The sequence below is a fragment of the Pinus tabuliformis genome, chromosome 2_1, assembly GCF_031772625.1.
Source record: "Pinus tabuliformis cultivar Carrire ecotype Pingquan chromosome 2_1, CPIR1, whole genome shotgun sequence".
NCBI lineage: Eukaryota > Viridiplantae > Streptophyta > Pinopsida > Pinales > Pinaceae > Pinus > Pinus tabuliformis.
In genome coordinates, this window is record NC_142299.1 from 45,570,052 (window position 1) to 45,582,069 (window position 12,018).

General features: G+C 36.7%; 1 protein-coding gene across 2 annotated transcripts in view; it reads right to left on the minus strand.

The window, feature by feature from the left end:
* Window positions 1–1,251: 1,251 nt before the first annotated feature.
* LOC149198703 (3-oxoacyl-acyl-carrier synthase-like protein (Protein of unknown function DUF455)) overlaps window positions 1,252–12,018 on the minus strand; it is a 247,564-nt gene continuing 236,797 nt past the window's right edge. For both annotated transcript variants that reach the window (XM_089402126.1, XM_089402125.1), the window contains exon 4: window positions 1,252–2,303. In XM_089402126.1, coding sequence (XP_089258252.1) covers window positions 1,794–2,303 — 510 coding nt within the window. In that variant the 3' untranslated portion in view covers window positions 1,252–1,793. The remainder of the gene's footprint in view (window positions 2,304–12,018) is intronic.

A 12,018-nucleotide genomic window follows, 5' to 3' on the forward strand; every position in this document is an offset into this window, starting at 1 on the left:
GAATTACTATATACCCATCCACACTTGTATTTGAGTTGGGTTATCTCATGCCTACTCTCATATATATATATATATATATATAGAAAGAGAGAGAGAAGAGAGGGGAGATGTACTTCATCATCTTTCTTCATATAACCATGTGGGAGGTGGTGGAATGATGGTAATATACTTCATCATCTTTCTTCAGATAACCATGTGGGGGTGTTGCAACGATGATAATTCTCACATCTGTTCATTTATCACTAATCATCCTCTTTAATATATTACTAGATTATAGCTTAAGAATTAAGCTAGCCAACATTATTTTAAATTATTTTAGTATTTTAAATTATTTTCAATAACCGATATCACTAGTTTATTATTATTTCTCTGTTTTAAATTACTTAAAACACTCAGCACTATTTTAAATTATTTTCAGTGACTTAACACTATTTGAACTACCATAGGTGACTTAACAAAATTTGAACTATTACAGATTATTCCTCGGTGACTTAACACTATTTTTACTATTGTTGACTTCATTAACGCTTATGATTTTATTGTTGACTCCATTAACTCTTAAACCATAAGAGTGATAAATAAATAAAAGGTAATAAGCCATAAACAACCACATGTGGCCACTAGCTATCAAGAAACGACTTTCTACATATTCTTACAAAAGTTTTAATCAAATCTTTCCATGTGTTGATTGCACCTTTGAGTTGTCATCGCTACGGATCCAATCCCATTTTCCTCTGTTTTGATTGGGTTCCCATTGATTAATTTGGTTGTTTGACCTTTGCATCCTTTATCTTACGATTCTACCTGCTTAAATCTTCATCAAATTCATTATTCTTGTGATTCTCCCAGGTTAAATCTTCATCAAGTTTATTATTCATAACCAAGATTCAAAATTTGATTGGATAAATTAGCACGTTCATTTAAATTTCTAGCTAGACCAATTTTCTGACATTAAAACCTTTAAAACAGTTTGAAGATGACGAAAGAAGCCCTTGTAGCAATTTTGATCTCTTAGTAAGTTAGTCCATATAAAGAATTAAAGGGCCCGCGTGGTTTAATGAACACGGATCAAGCAACATTTCAATGCCAGTATGTACTCGCATGCAGCGAAATTTGCTTGACATAAGTTTCCATCCAATTTATAGATAGAGAGAGAGAATGCATGTCAGTCAACTTGGCAAGCTCTAACTGGTTATGTGTTCAAAAAATTGTTGCAACGTGCAAGGAATATCATCCCCTCTGAAACCAATGAAAAGAAACTGGACAACAATTATCCATGAATAATTTACCATAAAAAATAAGAAAGGCATGAAGTAACGATCAAGATAACAAGTGTCTAAAAAATTATTTAGAAGACCAAAATCTGCTTTATCTCAAGGGTAAAATCCCAATAGAATCCAGCAATGATCATGCATATAGTCACGGACTTCAGTGCTCATGGCAAGAATCTAATGACAAGTAGTTTATCATTTATATTGAAGTGATTGGTGTAAGAATTCAACCGTTCATTCGTCATTAGACACCGTTAAGTATATGTCACCAACACTTTACTAGACACTAAAACAGAGTGTTGTCAGGTTCTCAGATTGCAAAAATGGCGGCTTGGGGTATTTTATTTAATTCACTTAACCTTGAAAAAATCGGTTTTAATGGATTCCCTTTGTGGTTGATTATCTAAGTGTTGTTGCACGTCTCTAGAAATTTTCAGTGGCTGGCAAGAATATGTTCCTATGACCTAAGAATTGCAAAATTGTCCTACTGTTGTGCTACTGAACTTATCATGAATGGTAGACCTATATGGAGCCAATCCCATTACTTGCAAGAGGAAAATACCACTCCGACCCAAATCCTGCAGCCTGTCTCGCCTTCTCATTGAAAGGAGGCTTCAATGGGCCCCGGAAATATTTTCTAACAACATTGTGAAATTTATCAATGACATCAGCCGGGATGTCGTTTGCACCTGACACTGCAGAATTTCTTGAACAAGCACAGCCAGGTTCAACACTTCCATCAATAGAATGTTTGTGAGACGAAAGCTCCTTCCTAGGTTTATAAGCACTGTCAGAGTCATAGCTCTGAGATATATCCAGTTCTTCCAGTTTTACACCTTCAGAATCCATATTTATTGCAACACAAGAATTCATGCAAGAACGAAGGCAGATATATTTAAACCATCTTAAACCAGCAGCACAATGAGTGATTTCTTCGGGGTACACAACTGTTTCTAATAAATCCGCTGATCCATCATCGCCACCCTTTCGAAAACGAGATATAATGGTTGGCAACACATCAAGCCCTCGAGCCTGTATTCAGGTAATAAAAATCGATCAACTGTCTTCCAATGACTTAGAGAGATGCAAACATAGAAGTATTTAGTCCAAAAGTATCGCATATTAAAGAAATTCTAATCACTGCATAAAGATATTTCAAAAAGGGCAAATCATTGTGTTATTTTGCAAACAAACTTGGAAGTTGAAAAGGAGCAGAGACAGATAAATTGTATTTCTTAAGGCTTTCAGCTATGCTAAACTCAGAAATCTTCTTCGGAAAAAGGACAAAGAAAGCATTTTCAAGTCACCCAAATTATTTTATATTCACTATTTTAAGAAAAGAACAAAGCAGGCACTTTCCAGTCAATCAAATTCTTTAATACACATTCTACTCATGCTATCAGCGTAGATAGGCATCCATATTTACTATTCTCCGACTCCAATGTTGTCCATTATCACACCCTCTACTGCTATGGCTGTATCTCTAGATTTGACTGCTCTCCGGTAAGCAGATTGATTGGGACATTTAGAATGCCAAACACTTGTAATGTATGGATATCAAGTTATGTAGTCTTCGTGCCAGTTTGCTCTACTTAATCAGAATATGTTCGAGTTTAAAAATAAATGTTGAAGAATGGTCACAAAATGTTGTGTATAATTCTTTGAAAAATTTGAAGCCCAACACCAACCTTAGGTACTCCAAGTCCAATAAGCACCTTTGGATTTGTGTACTCAAAACTGATTAAAATCAAGGGAGATATAACTTGACAAATGGAATTTCTCAAAAAACATCGGGAAAACTTGCATATTTAAGATTAATGAAGGCAGTTCCTAGAACACAATGCCATGTAAAAGAAGGAAAACTCCACCAATGATCACTCTCATGTTCCTACCTTACAACCATGGCCATTGGTGAAAACCCCATTTTGTGTAACACCAAACTTTCAGTCCTCGTTTTCAGGTCTTGACTAAAGCTTACAAAATCTTTTGATTTACCATTTGAGTTCCAAGGACATCTCTAAACACATTGACTATTTCAGACAAGAAAATACTTAAATGTACTACAAAGTATCCCAATGATTGTATGGCATTGGTTGTATTTGGGAGTACGAAAGAATATAAACTAGTCTCCATATCCAAAGAGTGACAAATGTACAAAATCAAGCATGACAACCTGAGTCTTCACCAATATAATGGCAAAATGCAAAAACATGTACGTTAGAGGCCAGTCAAATCAGGCAAATATGAACTTGAAACTAAAAATATGAGAATCTAACTGCTGGAATAACCTGAAATCTCACTGTACAGATACTTGTGTACCTTTCAGGGACAACTTGATCACTTGGGAGAAGCAGTAACCATGGCCACTTGTAAGAAGAAATAAACAATCAAGATGTCCAAAAGCATAAGGCAGAGATGGCTTCAACCAACCTATGGTATGTACAAAACCCCAATAGTTAGCCGTGGGAAGAGAACTTCCAAAACTTGTAGGCGAGCCTACAAGGGAAATTACCACTCAACGAATACATATAGCTCCCAGCCACCTGCTTTGACTGCAAAAATTAACATGTTTCCTACAATTATATCTCCCTATTAAAGATGTGTTTACTGCTGTTTTGCAATATTGAAGGAGACCAGGCTGCATTAAAGTGATATTTTGTGTTTTGTGGTGTTGAAGGATATCAAGCTGCAATAAAGGAATATTTTGCATATATAGGTGATGGAGACTGCCAGAGCTAAAGATACTGACAAGCTGGATTCGTAAGAGAAAATCACCCATCTATTACCTATAAGGCATTTATTATGCTTTCTGAAGGGCTAAACAGGTTCAATGAACTCTGGGTAAATTTCAGCATTGAGTACAGAACATATCAGGAAAATGGCTTGAACTGAATGCTAAAACTCCATAGTGTATGGCCCCATGGTAAGTATGGTTGATCCTTATTATTAAATACTCTGACAAAGTTCCCAATCAGCATTGCATTAGGTTTTATTGTATCCAATCAATACTCAAGGGTTCTGTAGTAGAATTTTTTACTGTTGTGAATCCATGAATTACTTTCCACAATACGTGATGGTGTACACAATCCCATGATAAAAGTTTACACCAGTGTCATACTTCCGATAGATAATAAACGATCATCAAAGATCAAGCAGGGAAATGTTTGATCAGTGGGTTAATGTCTTAGAACAGACAACTATCAAAATAATTATGTAACTAGATCAAGGATATTATGTAACTAGATCAAGACAACTTTTTTCAATAATCCTGTCAAATATTTTTATGGCAGTGTACCACGGGGAAACATTTCCTGCATCCCAGATAGTGTTAGTAGGTAGGAAACATCCCCTGCCATCACTATCATTGGTTATGCCAAGTCATCCCCAAGCCCCACAAAGGATGTCCAGCCATCCCCTACAATGAATGGCAACTTTTTGAAACTTCAATTTATTAAAAAAACACAGTTTACATTTATTTCTTCAAGTAGGAGGGTTCCACTAGTTTTTAAAGTATTCTGCTTGATTTGAAACAAAACTTCATTTTCCAAGTCAAAGGTGGCAAGATAAGCAGCCACATTCTTTGTGCTTGGAGAAGAGAATTTTGTCTTGCGACAAGATTTTCAACTTGTGTTAATAGAGGGATATTGTTGGGAGTAAGTACAGAGTCTTTTTTTGAAGCTTTCTATATGAGTTCTAAGTTGTTGGTTTCAAAATTTCACTTTGAGTTGTGACATTGCTGGTTCAAACCTCGACTATCCTGTGTACCATCCGTGGGGCAGTGTGGATACACCTAGAGGTTATAGTGGTAGTGGTTGGAATTGACCCTGTGTACACAAGTACAGGCACAGCCCAGTTGCCTATTCTGCTAGTCACAAATTATAACTATTTAAAAAAAAAATCACTTTGAACCACCAAAACTAAAAACCTATTATAGCAAAACAAGACTATGATAAAAACATATGTTCCACCAAGTCTCAGGGATAGGGGAACGTGAAAGTGGGGAGACACACAAGTGAGACATGTGGAAGCACCCCAAATTTGGGTCCATCGGGGTCCCCATCTCTAAAATTATAAAATATAAAAATAATAGTGAGAAAATCCCAACAATAACAATTCATCCCATGCAAATTCATCATTATGCAATCCAGTGGAAATGCTACAATCCCACCAATCCTGAAATCCTAAAACTATTAAGTCTGCTGAATTCTGAATGGGATAGGAAAGTCCACTTTCTCCATATGAAGTCTAATGAGGTTGGAACCACTCTAAAACATCCTAAAACAATTAATGTTAAAAATTGAAGTAAAAGGATAGAAAAGGTAAGATAAAGGAGAATGTAAATGTAAGATGATAGAAAGGGTAAGATAAAAGGAGACTGTAAAGGTAAGTTAAAGGAGAATGTCACTTTAAGAATTACTAGGTTCCTAGACTCCTAAAAGCTCTATCTTTTATTTTTGTTCTATCTTCATGGGTTGTTTGACAAAAACTCTGAGGGGGAGCATCCAGGCATCCCCGTTATGGGGGAAAGGGGCGCCCAAAGGTCCCCCTTTTGGGGAAACAAGTAAAACATTTCCCATGTGGTTTCCCAGGTTTCCCCAAAAAGGGGCGTGGGGAAATATTTCTCCATGTGTCCCCCCATCCACAGAGAGTGGAAAACATGGGGGCATGCCCCCAACCTTGGGGGATGTGTCCCTGTGGAACACTACTGAAAACAGAATGGCCCATTCTTCCCATTCAAATTCGAATGATGAAACAAGTTGAAGCCAAATGGGAGAAACAGGAAGTGGAAGTGCAACTAAAAGTGGGGTTAGAAATCGATTCCCTTCCAATGTTTCCACAAATAAGCAAAGGCCCCATATAACCCACAAAATATCTTCCTTTGATACGTAACAAAAATAATCCCAGACAAACCATAAAACAGTACTGGGTCACGAAAAAGGTCATGTCACATTTGTAGTGACGATTTTACAATGAGTTATTATAGGGCCCAAAAAACCCTTCTATGGATCTCTAGAAAGGGACTTGATGTATGCACAAAATTAATTCATCAATAAAATTCTTAAATACTGAGGTTGTAACTGGCTTCTGAAACTAGAAGAACATTTTCTAACAAGAATGTTTATTCGCGTCCTGAAGTTGAACTCAACGTATGAACAAGGAGCAAGATAGATGTTGAAGTCATGGAAGAAGGGGATCCTTCTTGAACTGAAAGCTAGTGTAGGCACAATCTCTGAAATGCATAACATGCAGCTACGTGAAGCTGCATTTCATGTACTTGGACGATCATTTTATGCTTATGCATCCCCCTCCATGTTTTACGTTCTCCAGACACCCTCCCATTCTAAAACTAAACTCGGGGCTTTACTATGAGGAGAACAAGTCTCCAATATTACCTTGTAAACAGAGGAGGTGCGATAAAGTTGGGTGACGGCAGAGTGTTCCAGTATCTAGTAGTAGTATCTACATCTTATACATTATATATTAGATTTATAATTTTATTTTCATATTTGTGTGACATTGTGTTTGTTAATTGTTTGATGTTGATGTTTGTTAAGTGCTTTAAAGGAATAAATTTGAAAAAATGTCATATTTCAGTTTCTACTATCTAGTGTCAATGATTGATGTACCACTTAACATCTGATACATTTTATTTTGTAGTTATATTTTCATATTTGTGTAATAGGGTGTTTGTTTGATGTTGATGTTGCTTTAAAATAATAAAATTTTGAAAAAAAAAAGATTATTTTGTATTTTTTTCAAGTCCTCATAATTTCTGATATTTTCCCTAATATTGCCGATAATCTAAATTTTGGGCCCCCAGCGATAAATTGTCGATAACGATAAATGTAACATTGATGTTTACTAATCAAAATTCTTACTCGTTTATGTTTATTAATTAATTTTGATTTTTTATTATTTTATGTCATATATATATTGAAAAATATGTATAGTTGAACTTAATGTTGAACCTCATATGAACCTCATTGGAAAATTTGAATTTGAATCGAACTTAATCATTTTCGAACTCAAATTCAAACCCGAAACGTGTGACATAGGATACAATTATTAAGAAGAAATCCCATGTATGAATATGTATAAAAATGCCCCAAATTAGAGCTTTTATAAGAATATAATCCATAAGAATATCCCCGTTACAAGTTCTCCTGGAAGCCCATGTGTCGTACTACTGTTGCATTTATTGATCCTAATGCAAGTAGGCTTCATGCAGATTTCATGTTACATCTCTATTGTTAAAGTCAATCTACAGCAGCATCAACTACAACTACATCCCAGGATTAAATCAGCCTTTTCTTTTAAGATTCTAGTTATTATATATATTCAAAAGGACTTATTTTAAGCTTTTGTTCTCCTTTTTTGAAATTTGTGTTACTATATAAGAACTTTCTATTTTGACGAATTGCATTCACTTGTATTACTTGGAACTGCAGTTTATAGTATTTGCTTTTCATATTAGCCATACGCATATCCCTTCAGAGGTCACCATGTGGAAGTTGCATTGTGTACTAGCCATGCTAAGCCAGGCCTAGGATGACATGGAGATCCTCCATCTCATCCTTACAATGATTCACATGTGCTGAAGTTGTCCTTTGAATGACCCTTATGTTATAACTTATTGCTAGTGAGCATGATGACTAGGGCCAAGTATTATGGTGAAGGGCTTCATTCCACATATTTTGATGCCTACTATTTCATTGAGTTTTTTGAGGCATGTTACACTCCCCAAGGCAAAGTTACATATTTGAAGTAGTGTTTTTCATATCCTAACCATACGTAACATTTTCCATCCTTTCCGTTTCAGTACCATCCCGTTCATAAAAAGATATTATCCTTGCTTATGTTTGACATATCAAATGTCATCCAACAAGGTCTAAATGGAAAAATTGAAAAATAATGTAAGCCAAAAAAAACTAGAGGTAGAGAGTGTAAAAGCAAAAAAAATGGTAATGAAGCTTGAGCTATGTCACTTCATTAAAACAGCCTACCCCTTAGCGTACTATGCTAAAAATGCATATCTAAAGAGAAAGACTACAAAACGTAAAAAAAAAAAACTATAAAATAGGTAGTAAATAAGGTGCCAAAGTGGTAACTCTAACCAAAGGCTCACTCTCAAAGGTTTGCATGCACAAATTCAAAATACCTAGCTTTTAAAAGCTAGTTGGACTAGTCAATAGACCTTAGACTCATTTATATGACTTTGAAGGTCAATACATAACTTTCCTCTTCCCTTTCCACAAGATATTCATCGCTTTTACCTATCTCCAATCAAGTGATCTAGGAAATACTTTTTGTCCTAGGAATTAATGTTGGAAATGATGAGACGGGGGGTGAATCAGTATTTCACTTAATTTTAATTTATTTCAGAGCATACATATCATTACCACAAATCAAATAGGACAATCAGCAACACATCACACCACATGAACAGTACACAAAAAAAATTTAAGTAGAAACCCTTCCGAGAGAAAAACCATTGAACACTTTTAATATATGTCTTGAGAATTACATCAAGAAGAAGCTCCAACTTCCAAGATTTTCTATCAAGGATCAGAAGGAGGCTCCAATACACTAGTTTTATCAGCTCAAACTAAAAGGATGCCCCAACACCTTGTTTTTACCAGCTCCAACTGGAATGATGCTCCAACACCCTGATTTTATCAGCTCCGACTGAAAGGATGCCCCAAAACCCTGGATTTTCCATCTCCAACACCGTGGATTTACCAGCACCAACTGGAAGGATGCTCCAACACCCTGCAAGCTCCAACTTGACCCAGCACCACCCTGCCAAACTGAAATGATCTCAGGCTCCAACCTAAAGGAGACTCCAATCTCTTCCTTACACCACCCTACCACCATAAAGAATGAAGATGTTCTCAAGCTCCAAACTGAAGGAGTCTTTGGTCTTCTTCGTGCACCACCCTACAACCCTTAAAAATAAAAGATAGAAAAATGTGGGCTCATGTACAAACTTATCACTTCATAAATCAAACTTCAGAACTGCTTCTTGTATATTGTTGTAGGTTTCTATATCCAACTCTTGCCTCAACAAATGACTTAAGCATGTAAACTACAAACTGAATGATTTACATACCTTGAAATAAGCTTACTACCCACCAAGGATCGCTTTAGATTTGGCCTAGATTTTTTCCCTTGGAGATGCCCTACATCAACCCTTAACCTCTGTCAAGATTAAACCTCTGATAAGTCCTCCAATTAGTGTTATGATTTTGCCTTGTATGTAAGCAAAAATTCTTCTTTAACAGACCTTGTATTAGTCCTTAACTCAATCTCTTAATAGCTCCACTTTTAATTTTCAACCACTAGAAATTTCCCTTAACGAATGGCGAGATCTGCCCCTTTTTGTGGCCCAAGAAACCATTCAATTTTTTAATTCAAAAAGGCATGAATTCAACCTCAAGTCCATTATGTCACACCTCAAGTCTGACTGAAATAATGCCACAAACGGACAAACTTATCTTGAAATTTCTCTCAAAAGAGGGTGTGAATTTGACCTCAGCCTTGGTGCTAAATTGACATCAACTCGAGCCTCAAGTTGGCAGAAAGATAGGCCTCAGACTTGGCCTCTAAATCTACTCCAAACTGTCCACAAAACCAACAAAGTCTTGCCTCAAATAAGTCTTTAAAATAGCTTGGATATGCCTTTTAAAAGTATCATTAAAATTAGCCACAACAGTGCCCCGAACAGGCCTCAAGATAGCCAATGTATGCCTCATAATTTTCTATAGCAAACCCTCACAACAAGGTCGAAGGAGCCTCAAACAAGTCTCAGGATAGGGTTTAGATCTTGCTTCAGATAGTCGAAATATTCCTCTGAAAATGGCCTCAGGAAGGGGGCCAAAATTTGGCCTCGGGCAAGGGTCGATACAATGCTTCAATAGGCCTCAAACCAAGCCGGTATTTGCCTCAGAATTTGCAGTTGCCCAATGAAATCCACCAAATAGAAGATTAAAACAATCACCCAGAATAAGCCCTTAAACTAGTGAAGCACGACCCATATAAGATCCTTCAAGGTTCGCGGGCCATATGCCAAACCAAGTCACTCTCATAGAACTTGCGCATAAGACCCTTACTCGCATAAGACTCACATAAGACTTGCGCTGACCCGTTGACTCGCATACGATTCCTATCAAACTCGTACAGACCCTTATAAGACCCGTCCTTGGCAGCAAATTTCAATTTTTTTTCTTTTTCTTTGAGATCTGGTGGAGGGAAAGGGAAAATGGAGGGAGTCTATATTTTGTCGAGTCTTATATGAGTCGTTCCCAATTTTTATACGAGTTGCCAAATCAATAGCCAGATGAGTCTTATACGAGTACGAGTCATGCAACATTGCCTTAAACAGTGCACAGAGCTCTACCCTAGCCAGTGAAATTACCACAGAGGAATGAAACAAGAAACTACTTCAAAACTCGGCCTTCTTCTACTGATGATCACCTCTACCCATGGCCTCAGGAATATCAGACCCAAAAATACAAATATCAGGCATGGAATTAAATACCCTTTAAGGGAAATCAAAGCCCATATTTATACCGGAATAAGGGGGCAGAAAAAGGAGCCAACATGCCCTAATACATGGAGCCGACCTAAGTAAAGCTCAAATTTTAAATTTATAAAATCAAAATTTGAATGAGTCAAACTAATCTCCATTTTTCAATTATTTTCACAATTAAAAATTAATTGTAAGGAGTTGACTTTAATCCTTCTATGGAGGCAGATTTGACAAGGAATATCTCTCCTTTTGCAGGTTGATTGGTCAACACATTTTATTTAAGATTTCTTAAATATCAATCCCAAAATTTGACCAATATCATTCATTTGGGCACCATAACCACACCCTTGGGGCTTCAACTTTGAGAGAGCACATCTCCTCAACCGAGAGGAACCATGAGGTGTGCCACCTACCCTTAAAAAGGCCATGACGAGTATTATCATATGATGATGATCTCCTTAGCATATTCATTCATCTCCCCATCCATTTACCTCAACAGACGTAGTCCTTCTTCTAGTTGTTGTTTGGGTTGACATCAATGACAACCAATTTCCAACAATCTCCCCCATTGGCATTGATGGCAACACATTGACTCCCCCTGCGATCACTACTCCCCCTGACTCCATGCTTCTGATCTTCCTCTCCTGATTTCTCTACCCCTTTGACATCAATGGTAAAGGGTAACTCCCCCTGACAAGATATCTCCTTTTGTCTTCCTGCAATTTGCCTTTCTCACCCTATCTTCTTCCAGGGCTTCTTGTCCATTGGAACTTCCAATTAAAGCAATTCATTGGCGTATATCAAAAGTGTTCATGTTGAGACTTGTTTTCTTTTCTTCATTGCTTCCAAAGAGGATGCACTCTTACAACTGATTCTAACATCAATGACAACATCATTCAACCATCTCCTCTTGACATCTATTCTCCTGGTCTTGCTTACTTACCTGAATAAATCAACTTATCTAATAAGAGATATTCCACAACTTTGCCATCAAGCCACTATGAAATTGCCTTCCCAAATCAAACTACCTGAACGATAGATCTTCAAATTTGTAACCGCTACTAGTTAGACTCCCCCTCTTCAACATTCACAATATTGGGAACCTTTAAGCCAAATTGCTTAAACTGATATATGAACTTACTTTGTTGCAAGATCATTCTAAACCTTGACATCTTCCTTTGTACCTATAGATTCATCATGGTCTTGCAACTTTACAAA